Here is a 22,888-nt window from a genome sequence, read left to right on the forward strand (position 1 = left end):
GTTTTGAGGGAGTCTATTCGCTGGCTGCTTTAATCTTATTGACCTTGCATGTCTTATCATTTTAAACACAACACATCTTTTGTGCAAGAATTTCAAATGCCTGAAGCATTCTAAAGCTGTTGTGAATCTGAGACCTATTAAAGGCAAACTTTTGAAAATGAGCTGTATTGTTTTAATGTGTTTTTGTGATGTTAATCCCTGTTCCTCATAATGGGAGTGAAAGCGCTAATCTCAATACACATGTGATTTCAATGGCAGAGATGAAAGGCCAGGGCATGCAAGGCTCTGCCCCAATTGACATGTGCAGAGCCTTGCATGGTGAAGTGCAGAGGCTATTGTTCACTCTTCTTTCATCGGGGATCCAAAGGAAAGAGGTTCCAACGAGTCATTGCAATGTGTCCATTACTGGGCAAGTAATTTGCCAATGTTACACAAGCCTATATCTTCCCCTAAGCTTTTCTGTTTCCTCAAAGGCTCCATTTAGAAATGCCTTTCAAAGTGACATCAGAATGAAAAAGCTAGTACACATGCAAATTATCCAGCTTTAAATTATTTCTGTGCCCCGTGTTCAGACTACCCTGGCAAGTGGCTGTGGCTCAGTCAGAATATACTAAAAGCCTCCGTATTTAATACTGTGAAGGGTATTTTTTTCCAGCACGTTTCAGAAATATACTACTTTCAATGCTTTGTTTCACTGTAGAAAATAGAAAGTCAGGGTCTGTTTTTTTTTTTATAAATGCTCTAGTCTATAAGTATTCCAGCACAGAAACTTTATGCTGCAAAGTAGACTGCTTAGGCAATTTATACTGCACCACAAAAATGTACACTATACTACAGACTCCCAAAACTCCTTCCTCTATTTCCTCTCTGCTGTTACAGGTCCGAAGTTATGGTCCAAATGGAATGGTAATTTTAGAAGTACCTTAATAAAGCCCTGGGGCAGACAACTCATTTTTGGACACCTCTGTACCACATTAATGTAGTCTTGCAGTCCCACCTATCCAAGAAGCTTAAGGGCCTGAATTTTAAAGATGCTCCAACCTGGATTCTTACTGGGGAGGTACGATTTTGCACTCACAATTAATAGTAGTTGTGATAAATTGCTACCACTTAGGTATTTACTGTAAATACCTGATTGCGGGCATAGGCAAATACTTAGACATCTGAATCTTTGGATCTGTGCCTGCAATTATTTACATACACAAAAATACAGAAAAAACAAAAGCTATTTGTTAGGGCCTGTAATGTGGACTGTCTGCCCTAGAGGTTAGAGCCAGGAATAGGGTCAGGCTCGGGGGTCATGTCAAAGGTCCAAGCTGGAGTCAGCAACTGGGGTCAGGGCAAGGAAGCAGGATGAGGAAGCGTGGAAACAAGAACAGGGACGAGGCATGGTGACAGGAATAGGGACAAGGAGAGAGAGCAGGAATGAGGAGCAGAAACCAGGCAAGGAAGCAGGGACTTGGTCACAGGGGTCATGGAGAGACTAGCTATTCAGACAAGAGAAGTGACAGGATCAGGAAGCTTTGGACACCACTGGGTATAATCAGAAGTTTGCTGTTTGTCATCTGACCTCACTTAGTCAGCAGATGTAGCTTCTGGTGGTGGGAATTAGCAGCATTCCCTTTGCAGCTCAGTGGAACAGAGAATAAGGCTCCCCCTCAGCAGCCACATAGCCTGGGTTTGAGACCATCAGTGCCAAACCCCCACTCCCAGGGCACCACGAGGCTACTCTTCTCAGGGCGATTCCTGTGGAAGGTCTGTGCTTTTGCAGGGACATGTACATGATGAACTGGCTCCCAAGAGTGTTCTTTGGGCCCACAACCCTCCCAAATCAATCAGATACTACAGGGCCACTCTGCACATTTGGGAGTCCAGGATGTCGGGGACCAGGCACTCCTCATGCTCTTGGTCTTGAACTTGAACCAAGGAGTGGAGGTGGGATATCTGGCTGGGGAATGGATTGTCAAGGAAAGGCTTCAGGAGGGAGACATGGAAGACTAGGGTGGATCTTTCAGGATCAAAATTTATCAGAAGGACAGAAAGATTGTGCTGGTGGGGGAGAGGTGGATATAACTGAACTGCTTGGTAATAGTAATACTAAAATTTAATATCCCTGTTGGGGGGTGGGGGATGACACACCAAAGCAGCATTAAATGATAGCATTTAATTTCAGAAAGGGGAACTGTACAAAAGTGAGGAAGTTAGTTAGACAGAAATGAAAAAGTACAGAGCCAAAAGTGAAAATCCTGCAAGCTGCATGGAAACTTTTTAAAGACACCATAATAGAGGCTCAACTTAAATGTATCCCCCAAATTTAAAAACATAGTAAAAGGACCAAAAAATTGCCACCATGGCTAAACAACAAACTAAAGGAAGCAGTAAGAGGCAAAAAGACATCCTTTAAGAAGTGGAAGTTAAATCCTATTGAGGAAAATAGGAACATAAAATCTGGCAAGTGTAAAAATATATTTAGGAAGTCCAAAAAAGAATTTGAAGAACAGTTAGCCAAAGACTCAAAAAGTAAGAGCAAAAAAAATTTTAAGTACACCAGAAGCAGTAAGCCTGCTAAACAACCAGTGGGGCCACTGGATGATCAAGATGCTAAAAGAGCACACAAGGAAGATAAGGCCATTGCAGAGAAACTAAATGAATTCTTTGCATCGGTCTTCATGGCTGAGGATGTGAGGGAGATTCCCAAACCTGAGCAATTCTTTTTAGGTGACAAATCTGAGGAACTGTCTCAGATTGAAGTGTCAATAGAGGAGATTTTGGAAAAAAAAGATAAATTAAAGAGTAATAAGTCACCAGGACCAGATAGTATTTACCCATGAGTTCTAATTGTGGTATGTACCCTGTCATTTAAATCAGCTTCTGTACCAGACTGGAGGATAGCTAATATGACGCCAATTTTTTTAAAAAGTCTCCAGAGGTGATCCCGGCAATTACAGGCTGGTAAGCCTAACTTCCGTACCAGGCAAATTGATTGAAACTATTGTAAAGAACAAAATGATCAGACACATAGATGAACACAATTTGTTGCGGAAGAGTCAACATGGTTTTTGTAAAGGGAAATCATGCCTCACCAATCTACTAGAATTCTTTGAGGGGGGTCAACAAGCATGTGGACAAGGGGGATCCAGTGGATAGAGTGTCTTAGGTTTTCAGAAAGCCTTTGACAAGGTCCCTCACCAAAGGCTCTTAAGCAAAGTAAGCTGTCAGGGGATAAGAGGGAAGGTCTTCTCATGGATCAGTAACTGATTAGAAGATAGGAAACAAAGGGTAGGAATAAATGGTCAGTTTTCAGAATGGAGAGAGGAAAATAGTAGTGTCCCCCAGGGGTCTGTATTGGGACCAGTACTGTTTAACATATTCATAAATGATCTGGAAAAAGGGGTAAACAGTCAGGAGGCAAAATTTGCAGATGATACAAAACTACTCAAGATAGTTAAGTCCAAAGCAGACTGCGAAGAGTTACAAAGTGATCTCACAAAACTGGGTGACTGGGCAACAAAATGGCAGATGAAATTCAATATTGATAAATGCATTGGAAAACATAATGCCAACTATACATATAAAATGATTGGTTCTAAATTAGCTCAAGAAAGAGATCTTTCTTTGTGGATAGTTCTCTGAAAACATCCGCTCAATGTGCAGTGGCAGTCAAAAACGCTAACAGAATGTTGGGAATCATTAGGAAAGGGATAGATAATAAGACAGAAAATATCATATTGCCTCTGTAGAAATCCCTGGTACTCCCACATCTTGAATACACTGCGTGCAGATGGGGTCGCCTCATCTCAAAAAAGATATATTGGAATTAGAAAAGGTTTAGAAAAGGGCAACAAAAATTATTAGGGGTACGGAATGGCTTCCATATGAGGAGAGATTAATAGGACTGGGACTTTTCAGCTCTAAAAAAGAGACAAGTAACAGGGGATACAATAGAGGTCTATAAATCATGAGGTCTATAAAAGAAACCTTCAAAACCAGACTGTTATATCAGTAGATGCTTAAATCTTTCATATACAAGTTCATCTTATCCCATCGATTGACATGAGAACTATGGGAAGGAAAGAGGGTGGAGGGGGATTAAAAGTATTATAATGGAATGTGCATCACTGAGTGGGAGTGGGGTGGGCAGAATACCACATGGGGTTTTAGCAGACCAAGAAGTCTTAAAATGACCCTCAAGTGGGCCTCTCTGGAGAAAGGATGTCCTGAACCTTCTCCCAAGATTTACAGATTAGAACCTCTCTAATGTTTCAACATTAGGGCACCAATTCAGCAAAGCACTTAAAGATGTCAAACTTTAAGCTTGTGTATAAAAGCATCTCTATTATAGTTATTTGGAGTTAAGCAGGTATTTATGTGCTTTCTGAATCAAGGCCTGGGGGCAGGGATGCATGTTCCATTATATCTTCGTACAAAAAGGCAAAACCTCTAGGCTATAATTTTCTTATCTGGATGCAATATTTAAATCTAAGTCTAAATCTGGAACCTAAATAAGTACTCTCATTTTCACAGGTGCTGAGCCCTTGCAATGCCCATTGACTTCAATTGTCCTTCAAGTCACCTTTTGGGCCACCCCTGGATAGCCTCTGCTTTTTCCTTTTGAAGCTCTACATTGCGATATAATAGAGAATACTTGCTCTTCTGGCCTGAGTTTGAAAAATCAGATCTTTTGGTGTTTAGGTAACTAACTCATGGATATTTAATTTATTCGAGGAATTTATATAAAATACAGCCTAGAAAGATAATAGAGTAATTGTTCTGACACCTCACATGACTGCCATCTCACACAAGCTACAGTAAATAACTCCTCCACATATTTCTTCATTTGCATTAGAAAGGCTCTTTAGCCAATACCCTTTTTCTTATATGTAGTTTAAAACAGAGGCAGTTCTTCTCCTCTGATTATTCTCTTTCACTCCTACTGCTATGTTACAGTCCCAAAGCATTCCCATACGTATTTCCTCAAACACAACTGGTTTGACATCTGAAGAACTTGGGAGCAGAGGGAAAGATCCTGTATGACACCAGCTTCCTGACGCTGCCCACAGTCACTCTTTTGAATTTTTCTCCTTTTCACCATCTAAGATCTGGCTATCACATATGACCTCACCCCCATTGGCCTCCTCACTTTCCCCTACCTCCATCCACCTCATCCTCTCCTCTTCTTTGCTACCCTCTGTCATTCTCTCCCCTGCCATCCCTGCTCCTTTGACCTTCCTTCTGCCCCAGAACTCATCCCTCCATCTTTTCACTGTTGCCCAGCATGCCTACTCCCAATAACGAACAAAAACCCAGGAAGCAACCACTAGCATTTACCTACTTACTGATATGGCCATCATCATCATCATACCCACATCACTACAATTCTTTAACACCATTGCGATTATTAAGACAATAAGTCACAGTCTCCATAATAAATGCACAAACCTAAGCCACCCTATGATTCTTTGTCCCCTTTTTTCCTTAACCTTAACCTTTCCCCCTACCCATCTGTCTCCTGAATGCTTAGAATGTAAGGTCTTTAGGAGTGCCCAGTAAATTAATAACAATAAAAGTCAACTTTCTCTGGGGAATACCCAGCTTCTGATACAGATACCAAAATAGCAGAAGGCTATGAGATTGGGGGTCAAGGGCAGAGAAAGAGATGAACTTCAGAAGATGAATAGAAACTCATTTTTACCATTGTTGGACCTTAATTCATAGTGGAGAAAATGAAGCTCAAACAGCAACTACACCCAATTAAAAATATGAACACGCATCATTTTGGATAGAGGAAAGATTTTATAGATTTTTAACATTTCATATATGCGGGGGTGGGGGGTGTATATATAAATAGCACTAGGGAAAAAAGGAACATTCTTTAACAATATCAAAATTAAAACAGGTCAAATTTAAATTTGAGAACAGGTCTGTAAGGAAACATATTACTTCTGTATTATAAAAGAAATATTGCAAAGTTGTGTATCCTAGTATTGAGGACAAGTTTTCTGCTGGTGTAAACTGATGCAACTCCATTGTGTTTAATGGGACTACTCACAGACAAAGTTACACATGCTCTGAAGCATTTTCTGGATTGGGACCAAAATGCTGAGCAACTTGCAACATCACAAAAGGAGCTGGTTGCCACTGCGTTTCTGGAGAAGACCATGAGAGAGGCCATTACTGAACTGCTACATATTGATTCTCGCCTGCCTTGTATCTTGCATAGTCATATACATTTATGCAGTGTGAGCGCAAATTGGGTATTAAAAGTAACAATGAGCATGGTAGAATTTTATTCCCACCCTGCACAAGGGAAAATGGTTATACTGTACAAGGTGCAAGACCACGGAGAACCAGGCTCCTTATATTTTGCAAGAAAAAAAAAATATTAGTACTGTCCAACAGCTCCCAGACAATTCAAGAGATGCTGTGAATCTACCTTGGCATTTAAATGGCTAAACATAGATTTAAAGAGATGAATGTGTGACACCGCTCAAAGAAATCACAATGTAATTCTACATGTCCTTTGAAAACAAATTTGAATCCTTAACTCAAGCAAACTGTTAGGCTAACATGAACAACACCAGGCAAAGAAAGAGAGAGAAGGGAACTTTCTACTCAAGTGTAATGTCTCAAGCATAAAGATGGTCCTAACGTCTTCACAAACTCTTTCCAAACTCCAGTCACTCACCCGTTGTATGCACCATTGCTAACAGATCTACAGATTTCTTAGTGAAGTAAAAGGGGCTGGTTGTTTACTGGAGCCCTTCATAATCTTGGAATTCCCCTCATGATTTGCAGGACTCTAAGAGCAACCCAATTAGAAGACATGGAAACATGGCCCCTGCCTTGATTTCACCAGAAGCATCAAGAGACAAATGAGTTTCCCCCCCACCAGCATGCAAGGCTCTCACCATCAGTCTGTCTGATGGTCCGTAAGGGTGGTGCTACAACATCACATATTCCTTTTTGATCATCTCGGTTTGCACATATTGACAACTGTATTATTATATAAGTTCCCCCGGTAAGCAAAGGTTGTTCATATGTGGGAGTGGGGAAGCAGTGGTTAGATGGTAGCTTCCTTATCCAAATATATTTCCATTAGATGAATAATTCTAGTTATAAATTCTCCAGCAGCATGTATAAACTGCTTGGCATATACATCCACCTTATTTTCCAGGTTACTATAAGAACCACTGCAATTCAACTGATTTAAGTGGAGTTTCCCTGGGAGAACTCACATTGTCAGAAATGGTCATTAGCTAAACAACTTGAATTACCATTGCTGCGCATCTCTAATTTGATTTGACTAATCATAATCCGGCTGTGTGATCAGCATTGGTGTCAAAGGAGAAGACATTGTGAAGTTGCAATCTTTCATCAAAAACTGGAAACAAAGTTTGGTTTTCTAAAAGGAACACTGTTCCATGGTATAGACAGGCCTCTGACCTTTAGTCTGCGATCTTCATCTCCACTGCACAGAGAATTTACAGACACTTTAAACGATTTCCAGGCTGGATTTAAGTTATTCATCACAACCTGAGAATGAAAAGAAAGAACGAAAAATACTTGACATTTGCATGTTTCAAAATAGAATGCTGAACAATAACTATGACTTTCAACACAGTATGTTAATCAGAAAGGGAAAAATGAGCAGAGAGTAAACCCTTTAATCCATCAAATTAAGTGCACCATATTGTTGGCAATGTTTTTGGAGCAATCCACGGGACAAGCAAAGACTGTTCTGCTTAATGAAATCTTTTCTATGTGTACTGTTATGCTTGGATGGCATCAAGAGAGAATTAATACAGATTAGGCCCTGATCTAAAGCCCAGTGAAGGCCACAGGAGTCTCCTGCTGACTGCAGTGGGCTTTGGAGGAGGCTCTTAAAAAGCAACAGCCTGAGCTAACTAAAAGCCCAGTGCGTTAAAGCCCTTGAAAATGTTTGAAGTTTAAAGAGTTTATACATCACACACGTACTCTTTACTGACATAGTGACTGCTGACCAATTAGTTACCCGGGAGTAAATCCTGCCCCCACCCCTCCAACAGATGGAACAAGCCCTGAATGTAGCAAAGTCTTTGTGGGTCTACTGTGAAAAGATGTAGAGAGCTAGCTCAAAGACCCTGACCCCTGCATGCCACAGGACTGTGTTCCAGTCAAAGCACCAGTGGTGGAAGCGACTGTGTCTGTCTGCACTAGCAGCAGCGCACTGAAGCCCGGTGTATGTAGGTGTGGTTTGGGGGGAGGATTCCATCTACTCTGGCCCCCTGGATCTTTCCCATGCACAGCCCATTTTCTCAGTTTTTTTTGTTAGGAAGAGGATATGCCCCATGGTATGTGCTGTATCAGGTTATTTACCATGATGGTAAGTACCAGTGCCATGCAATTAGAAAGGTAATGATATGGTTAGAATTCTGGATTCAGATTCTTGCCTGTGGCTCCCACAGATTGCAATAGGGGTCAGGCATACATGTCTGAAGTCAAAATTTGATTCTATGTCTAATTTTTCACAGAATAGTGATTCTCCACTTTGGAATCTATGAAGGATCTGATCCTTTTGTTCTTACATTGGTAAAACTCCCATGGAACATAGTCATGGAGCACGGACAGTGGGATCAAGCCCAAAGACACTAAAAAGGGCAAGAGCCACATATGTGACATCATGAAAAAAAATAAAGATGGGTATAAGCAGGCAGAGTGGTCCATCTGGAGAATCAGTCAGAATAAAACAAAACAGTCTTGAAGGCTAGGTTCTTCCTCCAGACTTCTATTTCCTGAAGGTCTTGGAATGTACATGAAGCAGCCTTATTTAAGCATAAGGGAAAACAGCCAAACAAGAATGAACAGAAGTAGTCTTCATTACAGAGCACAGTATATGCCTTCTCTGTAACATGCTGCTTGCATTCTGCCTCATAAAATGACAGCTCTCTTTTCAGGCAGACAGATCCCAATGTTTTCTCTGTAACTTTCTAAGACCACATCTACCCTGTGACCTAAGGGAGTGACTCCCACCTTGTGTAAACATGTGCTTGGTTTCATCTGTGCATTTAAAATAGTTGCGTAGCCAGGGTGGAATGGGCAACAGCAGTGGTACTGAGTACAAACCTGCCTTACCCCAGTGGATATGTACTTGTCATGGCTAGCCTGCACCAGTATTTCCTGTGCTACCCCAGCTACAATTTTTAGCTAGCTCAGATGATTCCTATAATCCAGGAATCACACCCCTAGCTCCAACTGTAGACGTAGTGGTGGTCTTAGCAGTTTCATAGATACATGCTAAAACAATCTGGTCTTATACTTCCAGAAAAGAGAAATGGAAACCCAGTTCCACATTACCACTTCAGCCCTGTACTGTCTGAGGCCAGAATCACGCAAAGACTAAGTCTTTGTCTACAGTAATGATGTAAGTCGATGTAGGTAACACTAGTTAAGTTACATAACTTATATCGACTTAATGCAGTGTCTATACCGCATTATGTCAATGGGACAAGCTATCCAGTTAACATCGCTTCCACCTCTCATTGAGGTGGATTAATTAAGTAGATGGGAGAGCACTCTCCCATCGATTTATGACTTTATCAGACCCGTTAAAATGATGCCCGCTGCATCAATCACAGCGGCGTTGATTTAGCCCATAGTGTAGACAAGGCTTTACTAATTGACTGACGTCAACGGGACTACTCACAATGCATAAAGAAGGCATAGGACACCTGTGCCTATGTATCAATTTTGAGCCCTGGTGCTTCATTTGCACATTAAGTCAACAGGAAAAAAGCAAGTTAACAGGAGAATGAGAAAGACAATATGGCATCAGCACACGGAAGAACAAACAGCAGGGGAGAAGAACTTTGTATTGGAATACACTTCAAAGGTTTTCTGGACTACTATAAGGAAAAGGAAAGGGAACCCTGTGATAAGCCATCATTGAAAGAGCAAAAAGGACAGCTTTTTTTGTATTCATGAAAGCTGGGTTCTGGTCCAGGGGGTTGGAGACACTGGGAGGTTGCTTTAGGTGAGAAATTTAACTTAGACAAAGATTTCATCCTGCTAAAGTTATGTTTAGTCTCCTAGAAGCGTGTTATATTTCTGTTTTATTTGTAACTATATCAGTTTCTACTACCCTTACTCAGTATCACTTGATTCTTTTTGTTAATAAACCTCTCTGTGTTTTATCATAAGTGGGAATTGTTAGGTGAAACCAGTAAGCGGGTGATCACACTGTCTCTTTAGAGGCAATAGGCTTGGTAATTACTGTGTGTCCAGTGACAGAGGCTGAACACTCTTTAAAGGGGCTCAGGGACTGGAGTGCAGCAAGTGTTACTTGCCATGCAAAGTAAACACTGGCAGAATCCTGAGAAGTTTGTCTAGAGTGGCTAATAGACAAGGGTGACAGAGAGCAGTCACTCCATTTAGCACCAGCAAGTCTCACTTTTGCTAATGCACAGGGGTAACAAGGTCACCTACAGCAGGGGTTCTCAACCTTTTTTTTTCTGAGACCACCCCCCCCAACATGCTGTAAAAAGTCCACAGCCCACCTGTGCTACAACAACTGGTTTTCTGCATATAAAAGCCACAGCCAGCGTTACGGGGTAGCAAGCAGGGCAATTGCCTGGAACCCCATGCCACAGGGGCCCCGACAATGCTAAGTTGCTCAGGCTTTGGCTTCAGCCCAAGGTGGTGGGGCTCAGGGACCCAGACATCAGCCCCATGCAGTGGGGCTTTGGCTTTCTGCCCCAGGCCCCAGCGAGTCTAAGGCTGGCCCTCTTTGACAGACCCCCTGAAACCTGCTTGCGGCCTCCCAGGGGGCCACAGACCCCTGATTGAGAACCACTGACTTATAGTTCTGGGTGCCCCGAGAAAGTGTCACCCCATCAAACACAATTATATGCTGTAAATTAAATTAAGCCTGCATCTTAGGTTCCAAGAACACTCTTCTCTTCTCGCTCCCAGCAGTACACATCTGGAGTAGTTGTACTGAAGTCAATAGTTACCCTAGTGTGAAACTGGGGGGGAAAGGAGTAAGTAGGACCTCAGTGAGTCAGTGTGGGTGCTTGGGAGTGTGTCCTTTGAAATGGCAGAGATAAAACTATTCCTTGCTACAGACCAGCTGTGCCCCTGGAGAATAAAACCAGCCCATTACTCACCTCAGTCCTGTGAACGAGCTGCTGTGTGGCGTCATCATTCATCCGGAAAATCTCCAGAAATGGATCAGATTTGCTGAAAAAATCCTAGAATAAAAATCAGAGCACTTTACTCTTGAGACCCATTGGAGTGTATCCACAGCATCCCTCTGCTTCCCTGCTAATGAAAAAGAAATGCTAATTCTGTTTCAGTGAGACAATTAGGTATCCCAGAATTATCTTTTATCCTTACTCGTTCCACCAGGACTTACACGATGCTTCCACTGGTCTCAGTTTGGCTATTCAATCATGGCAATAGGCATTGTTTACAGTAATATTGTGGCCTGCTTTCTCTTTTAACGATAGCTTCCCCACCTGTACACAACCTGATTCCTGCTGAGAGCAGCCTATCTAGCTGATTTATTTCTGTCCTAAATACGAGTTTGGTCATTTATCATCAGTTTTATTATATTTGGGAAGCTGGACCAGATTTCAAAGGAGTTACACCATGGATGAATTTAGTCCTATTTAGATAACCCAAACAGAAGTTCAATGGCTGGGATATAATGCTATTGTCAACAAACATTAGCACAGGCAGGGCCGGCTCCAGGCACCAGCTGAGCAAGCTGGTGCTTGGGGCGGCAGATTGTTGGAGGCGGCATTCTGCCCAATCCTAGGGCATCACGGCCGCTTTTTTTTTCGTTCTTATTCTGCTCTGGCCGCCCTGTAGGGGGCGTCATCGTGGAGAACCAGAGCGCCCTGCAGGGCAGTCCTCTTCCTTCCCTCCCCACCGACCGGAGCGGAGCCCTCGCGGCAGGTGGCAGGAGGCGGTGCAGCGGGAGGGGCCGCGTGGCAGCGCCCCTGCTGTAGCCCTGGCCGCCCCCTTCTCTCTCTCTCCCGCCCGCTCCCTCCCCCTCCCCCTCTCCCCCAGCCGGTCCCCCTGCACCCGCGCTCCGGCCGCGCCCCCTTTTTTTGTTTTTCGTTTGGGTTTTTTTTGCTTGGGGCGGCCAAAAAGCCAGAGCCGGCCCTGAGCACAGGCAAGCTATGTTGGAGGCTTGGTGATGTATTCTTAGAGAAAAGAGTCCTAAGTACTAAAGGAAAATAGTACTCCTAAGTATTAAAGACATGACCTGTGTTTAAACAATAAACAGAACAGGGGGAAAGGGGAGCTGCTAGATGCCCCTAACTATGGGCAAATCCAAAATATCTAATCCTTACAAATAATCCTTTTTGGGCACTTTGACTCAGAATCTGAGCTGTGCTATTATGCACTGCATGAGCTGATTGTAGGGCAGTGTTTACTGGACCCCCATCCTGGATCCTGTTCCTGATGCAGTATTGAGCATCTTTTGGGCTGCTCTAAGATGTGCTGCTGTCTATAGCCCCATGGGGCTGCTACTAAAGCTGCCGACTGTTGGAGCACAGCAACATTCTGACCATGACCCCTTTTCTCTCAACCACAACCTCCCATTGGCCCCCTGTAGCAAGGGATCCCCAGGTAGATGGTTAAACCAGCTTTCTAAATGCAGCAGAAAGCACCCCCCCAAAAAAAATATTCCTCTGCAGCACTGAAAATTCAAACAGAATAACAACATTTTGTGAGTACAAGAGAAAAAGAAAACTGGAAACAAATTAAAACAAGTAAACAGAATCAATACAGCGTCACTGTAGTTCAGTGTCATGAAAAAACTAAAGAACTGACTTAAGTGGAGTGCCCTAAATACATTATTTTAAAGACTATGCTGTTTTAATAATCTAGGAAAGGAAGGATTTTTAATTATGAATTTTAGCTTATGGTGTCTCCTTAAATACATAAGAAAAGTTAATTCTTTCTGAACCTATGCAGTAAACATCACTTAACATTTAAGTTCCTTAGTAACAACTCAGAAGAAGTCTATGCTCAAGAAGCACTTATCTGCTAAGAGTTTTATCAAATTTTGTTTCATAGTTATTAATGTTTTCAAACCATTTCAGCTGTTACAGTATGTCTCTCAGCATGTTCAGCTTTATTTTATTTCACAATAATATTAGAGCAGTCCTCTTTCTGGAAGATGTATCATGCAATAAAGGTTTAGTGTCTAAGTGTTTTAATAATGTTAAATGATTCATTAAATGGGTGCCAGTGATATAATGCACAATGTTCTTTCAATACAAAAAGCAGTTACATAATTTTAACACAAGCACATGACTTACAGTTTCAAAAGCAACTAGCGAATTTTGTTAGCTCAAATTTTGGGTACCCAACTTGAAATGTCTTCAGACAGCTTAATTTTCAGATTGTGAGTACTGAATGCTTTCTGAAAAATCAGGCACCTTCGAGGTGTCTTAAACTGAGCACCAAAATATCAAAAATCACTAGCCACTTTTGGAAATTTAGGTTTATAACTGCATTGCTAACAAAATGCAGGGCTAAAAAATATCCTTGAACAACATAAAACTAAAAGTGAAATTGTCTTTTATTTCATACACATCACAGTTTGAGAATCTTTTTTCTCAAGTTAACTTCCCCAGAATGGGAAAATGATAGTTTGTATGCCTGAGTGCTCAAAAGTGATTACAGCATTCAATAGATGTACCTGCTTCTTAGGGTAATTGTAAGGTAGCTACTAATGTAATACAAGCATTCTGGAAGTTACTGTTCTACTGTGAAGAGTTTCCATTAGATCTCTTGAAACAAAGATCAGCCATCTGAACTATGTGGGTTTCAGTAAAACATGAAACTGTAGCTCTACCTTCCAAATGTGTACCACTATAAAAATGTAACCTTTATTGGCTCAATTAGGGCAAGCTTTGATAGCTGTGGGGTTTTTATAGTTTTGCAGGAGATGCTACAGCCATTCCCCTGAAGAGAAACTGATAGTTTGTTTCACTTATTCTATTATCCTCAATCTCCACTGAAGCTTTATGAAAAAATCTTCACCAATGATTAAACTAGCAACAGACCCTTTTTATCTGCCAAACCCGTGCTATTTACACCCTGTATTTCTATTATAAAGTAGGTAGATTTTTTTGAAAAACAACCTTTGGCCTTTTAAAAAGGGCAGTAAATACTCATACCACAAATGAGCAATAGCCAAACTAGCAGTGGTGTTTTCCCATCTGGACCAACACCACCATCTTGTGAATAGCTCTATGAATGGTCTTGTTGTTCCTTACTATTTAGGGCTCTTGCAAAAGGCATGGGTTCCCATCACACTTGCAAAATGAGGCCACTGTATTATTTGTTGAGTTTTATCTTAATCAGTTCTGTCACACATATTTGTAGTTGTGGGCTTATTACCAGCAAGCAGAACCTGGATCACTGAGCCAACACATCAATCTGATTTTGAATGGGATGTTTTAGGCCAGTAATACGTCTCTGAGTCCTGGATTGTCCTCTTGAGGAAGGAAGCCCTTCACATGCGGAGCTTTGCCTCTCTCATGGCAAAGAGGGGCCCAGCCACCTCCATGGCACTGGGTGTGAGGCACCTACCCTCACACCCAGCTGAGGATGTGCCACATGGGAGAAGGGAGTGGGGACTGGACAGGTCAGATGAGGAGTGAGTGGGCTGGGACAGGGCTGTGGTTGGGACACACGTATCATCCCCTTCCAAGTCACATAAAGCTCAGCGTGAATAAGTAATGAAGTTTGGGACAGTGTTATTATTTCCACAGGGCCCATTCTCTTCAAGGGTTCCAGGACTACCAGGGCCAGGAGGCTTCCATTGTTGAGAGATAGGGAGGCTGCCTGTGGCCATAGCTGTGTGGAGGGACAGGGCCTCGGTGAGGATAGCACTGATCTCTTGTGGATTCTAGGGGCTCCACCAGGTTTCTCAGGTAGGTTCCAAACATTTTTCATGAGGGGAAAACTCCATCCGCATGACAGAGATGATCTGGCCCTAAAACAGAGCTTGACAATGTAAATATAAGTACTGTATTCTGTAGGTGACATCAGTTTATCTGGTCAGTGATCTGTTAGTTTAGAGGCCTCTAACTGAACCTTAATGGGTTGAACCTTCATCAACTATCAGATCAAGCATATCTATAGTTGCATACTACATAACAGTTTGCTATGGACAGGAAGGTGCCATTATAGAATATTGACTAAGTCATCCTGGTCATATAAAGCCTGCACCTCCTAAAGATGGTTCAAATTAAGTGAGGTCCCTCCAAACAAACCAGCAAGTAACATTTTCTAAAACTGTTTGACTTTTAAATAACAAAATCCCTGCCTTATTAATACAGTAATATATGCTAAAATAACTTGTGGTAGCCTTGATTAGACCATTTAGTCCACAAGGCAACTTTATTAATTAAAAGATTTTTACTTAACAGATCCATCAGATCAGACATAAGATAACAAAAAGAGCAGGTGCCACATAAGGACCCTTTGGGCTTGTCTTCAGTACCGGGAGATCAACGCTGCTGCAATCGGTGATGTGATGTTGCACCCCATAATGCTTTATGGAAATATGCATATGAAAGTAAATATGACATAACTGGAATATTTTTATTCTAGATATGCCATGTACCATATCTCTGCAAAGGTTATGATCTACTGGATATATTCATCCTATTTGTATGCATGTATCATTTTTGTATTCGAAGTTATGAATATTGGCTATGTACTTGTTTAATTTTAAGTAGCTTCAGTGAAGCAGTCGGTCAGCTTCCTGAGAAAAGACTATTCTTAGTAAGTGCCTAATCAAGAAACACTTAAGCTAACAATGAACTTGGAGATGCCAATCCACACCTGAGCTTTCCCAGGAATGTGGCCTGGCTGGTAAGGAACTCAGTCATGCATGGACATGTGACTTGCCCATGTGTCTCCAAAACTCCATCTTGGAGCTGGATTCTGGATAGGTGAGAGGAGGGGGTCTCCACCCAAAAGAGAAAGTCTATTTAAGCCCCTGGGAGACCCCTCCATTTTGTCTTCAGTCTTGCATGTTTTATTTTATTTTGCTTGGTAATTCACTTTGTTCTGTCTGTTATTACCTGGAACCACTTAAATCCTACTTTTTGTATTTAATAAAATCACTTTTTACTTATTAATTAACCCCGAGTATGTATTAATACCTGGGGGGGGGGGGAACAGCTGTGCATATCTCTCTATCAGTGTTATAGAGGGCGAACAATTTCTGAGTAAAGCAGATTTATTTGGGGTTTGGACCCCATTGGGAGCTGGGCATCTGAGTGTTGGAGACAGGAACACTTCTTAAGCTGTTTTCATTTAAGCCTGCAGCTTTTAGGGGACATGGTTCATACCTGGGGCTGTGCTTGCAGCAGGTAAGCATGTCTGACTCAAACAAAGCCAAGTTCTGGGGTTCCAAGCTGGCAGGGAAAACGGACTCAGAGGTAGTCTCAGGACATCAGTTGACAGTCCCAATGGGGTTTCTGTGATCCAACCCATCACAGGCAGGTGTAGTGAAGATCCGCTAAATCGATGGCAGAGTGCTCTCCAGTCGACCCCGGTACTCCACCTCTCCGAGAAGAGTAAGGTAAGTCAACCGGAGAGCATCTCCCATTGACACAGTGCAATGAAGACACCGGGCTAAGTCGACCTAAGCTATGTCAACTCCAGCTACGTTATTCACATAGCTGGAGTAGTGTAACTTAGGTCGACTTACCCCGGGAGTGAAGACAAGACCTTTGCTACTTTAGATATGCCCCATAAACAGATACCCTGTGCTTAAAAGACTCTCTAAAATTACCATGAAGTGAATATAGCTCAGGTGCTGAAGCATAGCTTGGATTAATCCTTTTAACTGGACTCATAGCCACAATCACAACCCTCTCAATGATATTTTCAGCAGATTATGTGGTACACTTATGGGAAGGAAACGGACAGTTGAAACACCTGCTATGCTGTACCTTTACGTTTTCTTTTGTGGACGTAACAGCCTGAATGACAGCTGAAGTGAATGTTACAATTTTAAACAATGATTTTAAAAAGCAGTGACTAAAGTTAGTTTCTTAAATCCACTTTTGGGCACCTAAATAAATGATCTGATTTTCATTGAGGATCCAGCAACTCCCAATGAGGGGATAATTCATCTTCCACATGGGATTCATCATTTATGGTAATAAAAGATGCTAAATACAGGGATGCTATTAACCCCTGTGTCCTAATCAAATTCCAGCACTGCTGATTATATTCTGCCTACCTAAATTTTCAGTTAATATGCTATTATTCCTCACTTACAGTCTGAGCTTCCAAACACCGTGCACATACATAATTCTACTCCTATTGATATAATTGTGCCACTCACACACACAAACTTACATGTGCACATAAGCATTTTCAGGATCAGGCTCTTTGAGTCCCAAAGCACTGTGCGGTATTACCATACGTTACTAATTAGGAACAGCATACCAGCCAAGAAGGGTCTGCATTCTAATGGTGGTTATAGGGATTCAGTGCAACAGTGATTATCTGACCTTCAATTATCTGAAATTCCCTGTTATCCAAAACAGGGTCATGGCCCCATGACATCCATTAATTACAAGATGTTCCCTCTACTACCTTAAATAATTAAATGCTTCCTATTACATTTGGATATTCAAGGTTGTGACTTATATGCAAAGTTATTGGGGTGAAAGGTGCCATATCGAGGTAAAGTATTATATAAGTATAATTAATAACAATGGGCAACACTGACAGATAAAGATGAGTGAAGAGGTAGGTTTTAGTTTATGCACAGATTCCTGATTGAACTGGAGACGGTTTTGACAAACACATAAGAAGGAATCTTTCTCTCACATTTCAGATACATTTTGATGAATAAATATATATATAAGTCCAAGATGATGTGAAGTATTCAAGCATTATGTTAAGATGCCTACTTTGAGTATTACATCTTGATTCCCTGTAAAAAGCTCACTTATCTTAGCACTTCTGATCTGTGGCATTTTAAATAAATGAGGTCTCCACATAATTAAATTGTCTTGGCTTTAATTACGTTCCCTTGAGTTTTTTTAATTACTTTGCAAGTTGAGGAAAGCCTCATTGGGAGAATGGATCTGAAATCTCTGATGTGTTTAATAACGTCAAGCAACAAAAATAGCAGTGGGGGAAAATCTTATTAAATCATATTTGCAGGCTTTCTTATATCTTTCAATAAGGTTAATATCAAACAGCTTACCTTGTCATCTAATTTCCGTGCACTGAATGAAAGTTCAACATAGTCATCGTTGCCAGATAATTCTTCAGCAATCACCTAAATGAGAAGCTACATATGAGTTTTGCATGTATAATGAAAGAAAATAAAATTAGGAAAGATGCCATTTACCAGCATGTGGACTATAGACCCTATCAGCTGGAAACTGACAGTCACCTTCCAAGAAACCAGACACATAGCTAGCAGAGATATCAAAATAGGTCAAAACAGTACACTTTCCTCTGGCAAAGTATTTTGCCTCTAACTGAGTGGAAGATGTTCATAAAACAGGTTATTAATTTTTAAGATATTTCTAGGCAACCTGCCATGATAAATAGAAAGACTAGGAATGAAATTACCTGTAATTAATTACCATGAAATTCAGGCCTTGTCTACAGTAGGAGGGATTTTCTAGTATAGTATAGTATAACCATATAGCCCGATAGTGGAGATGCAGTTATATCAGCATAAAGACACTGGGGGCTAATCTATACTACGAAGGCTTTGCTGGTATAACTATACCAGCAAAACCCGTACTGGAGTTGAGCTTAAACCAGTTTAGTTAAATCATCTCCCCAAACAGCATATACTATATTAGTAAAATGACTCTTTTGGCATCTGCAAAGGAGTGGGAGAGGAGGGGGGGGTGAGAAGGAGAGGTTTGACCCGTATTAACATCAACAAGAAGTGTGTGATATTTTCACATTCCTAACCAATGTAGCTATGGGCAGCAAAACATTGTAGTGTAGACCTAGTCTGACATAGCTTATGCCAATTCCCCTGGCTAACATAAGGTATGGCAGTATAAGCAGAGTTACTCTGATGTAACTGCATCTATATTAGTGCCATGTCTACACTAGGAGTGCTTTGCTGGTATAGCTATACTGATATACTCTAGCTACTTATACTGGCAAAACTGCGCTTTCACTGGTATAATTTATTCCAGACCCCCTGAAAGAAGCTACACTGGTAAATCACATCCCTGGCTGACACAGTCATGCCAGCAGAAGTCTGTGGTGTAAATATGGCCTTGGGCTTTTATTGGCATCATTATGTCAGGAAAAACTCACGTGCCTGACATAGGTAGGCTGGTAAAACTTTTAAATGTAGAGCAGGCCTTAAATAGAGCTAGGGCAGTGTACCTGAAAATGCCACCAAAAGCAAAATGACATTTCAATTTTTTTTCCAATGGAAAAATAATTTTCTGCCCACAAAAAATGCTCCCACAAGTCATTCCCCAAAAGCATACACAAAACAGAGATTCATGCCCATTGCTCACATATTCACCAGCCATATCTGTCTCCCACCCAGGATTAAACCATAAGACTCCAAAACCTTGGAGGACTAGTTGGGTGACCAATGACATCCTTTAAACCAGCTAGGTACTGCCTGGGTCAGAGTGATAATCAGTGTACTACAGCATGATGCTTCTACTATTCTAACTGTACAATTCTCAGGAGTCAACAGCGCTGCTTGGAGTCTCACATTGTTTCAGCAGCATATACTGGGACTTTTTGGGACAAATTAAAAAAAAAAAAAGAACAAAACTGGAGGCTGACTTTAGCCTAAAAAACACGTGTCATAGAAAACTGGTATTTGGTCACACAAAATATTCACAAGCACAGATTTGTGTGCACAAATCCCTAATTGCGCATGAAAATACAATCACACGTGCACACACACATTAATTTTATATGTGTAAGTGAGACCTGAGTTGCTGAAAATTTGCCCCGTAATGCATTAGATGATATTTCTGTTCCAGGTAGACTACTGGCTGGAAGGATCATGTAGGACACATCACTATTAGCACATAAGGATTTGTATATCAAATTTTAAGCTTCGGCAATATTTTATAATTGAGTTACAAATCCCTACCTATGAGCACTGACAGACTTCTCTTTGAGTGGTTGAAAAAGCACTGCTGTATTATTTTATTCCATAGCCATGTAATAATAATATATTGATTAGACAATTCTAATGGTAGCGCCATACTAAAGATAATAGTACACCTATCTGGGATGTGAGCCTTTTCAATTCACTGAAGAATACGTAACTCAATAGGAGTTGTGCGTTAAAAACAAGTTGCAACATTAACATTAGTAAATTCCCTATTTCACAGATGCTCAATATGTATCCTGGGACCAAAATGAATTAAAAATATTTCACTTTGATTTATCACGTTGAGACATCCAGTTTTCATACAATTCTTTCTGTTTGAGTTCAACTGTTCTAATTTGAGTAAAGTCCATCTGCTTTACAGTACCATTGAGTAGGAGCCAGGATATGTAAGCCTTAGCCCATGTTATTAATAGTAAAATTGTGTTGATATTTTCAACACCCAGGTGGAGAAGTAGTTAGCAAAACTATCTGCAGAAAGGCTAAGGACACAAACCTCCTTATCTATTTTGTTGTCATTTTAGGTTTCTGAAAGGAAATCTTAAATATTGTGATTGCTTTGCACTTAGGCAGCACCTTTCTGAGGATCTCCAAGGGCAGCAGAAATGTCATTCAGCTAAGTCTCACAAGAGGCCACTGAAGAGGGAAGTATTCTACTAATAGACTGAGGAATCGAAAGGTTAACTGACTTGTCCAAGGTCAGTCAGCTATAGGGTGACCAGATGTCCCAATTTTATAGGGACAGTCCCGATTTTTGGGTCTTTTTCTTATATAGGCTTCTACTACCCCCCACCCCCGTCCCGATTTTTCACATTTGCTGTCTGGTCACCCTAGTCAGCTAGACAATGGCAGAGAGTGGAATCAGGATTTGCAAGATGAATTCCTGTTACTTGCTATAGCAACTAGGCAACATTGATTCTCAAACCAGGAGTAGCACTTTTGTAGTCCAAATCCTCACCTCACTAGTCTCAGGTCTCATTATTTTAAATATTATTAAATATTCACATTGCAGCAGCACAAGGAGTCCCCAACAAGTATCAGAACTCCATGTCCTAGGAGCTGCGTGAACACATAAGAGGATTATGGACCTGATTCTTGTTCACACTAAGTCCCATTACATCAGTGGTCGCACCCTTTTTGGGCTCAGGACCCATTTGTAAATGTTGATGGCCTATCATGACCAAGTAAATAGCCTGGGGGTGGAGAAAGGTTGTGTCCTGCCCCTGGAGTGGGTGGGAAGCCCTAGGGGAGGTTGGGTCCTGCTCCCGAGGGATATTGCTTTTCTACACTCACCCCACAGCACAATGAAGTCAATGGGGCTACTCAGATGTACAAAATTAAGCAGATGTATAAGTGTTAGAAAAATCAGGCCTAAGTACATTTTTAAGACTGTAAAGCATGGATTAGAAATAATCAAACAGTACAGCTTTCTTGTTCTGTACCTTTATCTGAATAATGCACTTTATGACACTTGGGAAAAAAAACAGAAAATATTTTCTTGTCATTTGTAGATTACAGGTATGTCCCCAGAAACATTCAACTAAATCAGAAGGCTCAAAACATTTTTTCAGTTAGGGATCATGCTAACAACTCAATAGGAAACTTTTATGGAGAAGGTAGTCACATTAGATAGCTTTAAGCATGGGGGAAATATATTTAAGTCTGGCTTACTGTTATGGATGATTTCCCTGCTGTGTTCCCATGTTTCAGTAAGGATTTGGAGAGTTTCCTCTGTGAAACAATCTGTGCCAACACCAAAACAAAGGGAAAAAATTAGAAACTGTAGTAAAAACATGGATTGTGATTTGATTTTTATGTTATTGCAATTATTTGTATTTGCACCTGGGAACCCTAATCAAGGATCAGAGTCCCATTGGGCAAGGCACTGTACAGACAGGTAACAAAGGCGACAGTCCCTGCCCCAGGGAGTTTACAGTCGTGACATGACAGGCAGGATGCAATCGGAGGACAAGTGGGATGGGGAAGGGTGGGAGGATAGGTTAGAATTAACACAGTTGAGCAGAAAAGCAGAATCTGCACCTAATCATTTGCTTAACTAATGACAGATGGAAGGCATCAGGGCAGAAGTAGGTTTTTTAAAAGGGTTTAAGAGACAAGGTGGCAGCTTAAGACTGCCAGGGAGTGTTTCTGATCCTTGGGGGGGCCGCACTGGAAAAATAATTCTACACAACTAAGCTACCAAAAATTACAATAACATCGAGTCTCTTTCTACGGGGCATCACAGTCTGTTTTACACAGGACACCCATTATTTAAAAACAAATAACTTTAAATTCAGACATAAGCAGGCTGCATCACAGCCTGAGTTCCAACTTTGTCTCCACGGGGACTACACTTTGTCTGGAGCTCTGTACAGCACACCGACACATCTAGTGGGTGACTAATGTACACCACATAAACATTATTCCAGGCATAATGATGAATTGTATGTTTTCCATTACAACAACCAGTAGATTTCCATAACCTTGAGACATTTAAACTAGGCTAGTAAAAGTAGGAGAAAAATATATCGTCGGGAAAATTCCTACACTAGCCCACAATAAGCAAGTGATGTGGTGATAGACTAGTAAATGATCTAGTTCATTAGGTCATTTCCATTATATGATTCTATTAAAATAGTTTTCATTAGAAACACGTAAAAATTATGAAATACTAGATATACACTAGATAACGCTAATGAAGAGAAAGCATTATCATCAATTATTTCCATTGCAGTGACT

At 41.1% G+C, this 22,888-nt stretch overlaps 1 protein-coding gene across 5 annotated transcripts in view; it reads right to left on the minus strand.

Moving 5' to 3' along the window:
• Positions 1-22,888, minus strand: part of CPNE4 (copine 4) — a 320,518-nt gene that overhangs the window by 93,127 nt on the left and 204,503 nt on the right. For all 5 annotated transcript variants that reach the window (XM_034760919.1, XM_034760923.1, XM_034760922.1 and 2 more), the window contains 4 exons: positions 21,821-21,892; positions 18,239-18,313; positions 11,142-11,225; positions 7,444-7,533 (listed from right to left, as the gene is read on the minus strand). In XM_034760919.1, the coding sequence (XP_034616810.1) occupies positions 7,444-7,533; positions 11,142-11,225; positions 18,239-18,313; positions 21,821-21,892 (321 nt within the window). The remainder of the gene's footprint in view (positions 1-7,443; positions 7,534-11,141; positions 11,226-18,238; positions 18,314-21,820; positions 21,893-22,888) is intronic.

The sequence above is a fragment of the Trachemys scripta genome, chromosome 2, assembly GCF_013100865.1.
Source record: "Trachemys scripta elegans isolate TJP31775 chromosome 2, CAS_Tse_1.0, whole genome shotgun sequence".
Classification (NCBI taxonomy): domain Eukaryota; kingdom Metazoa; phylum Chordata; order Testudines; family Emydidae; genus Trachemys; species Trachemys scripta.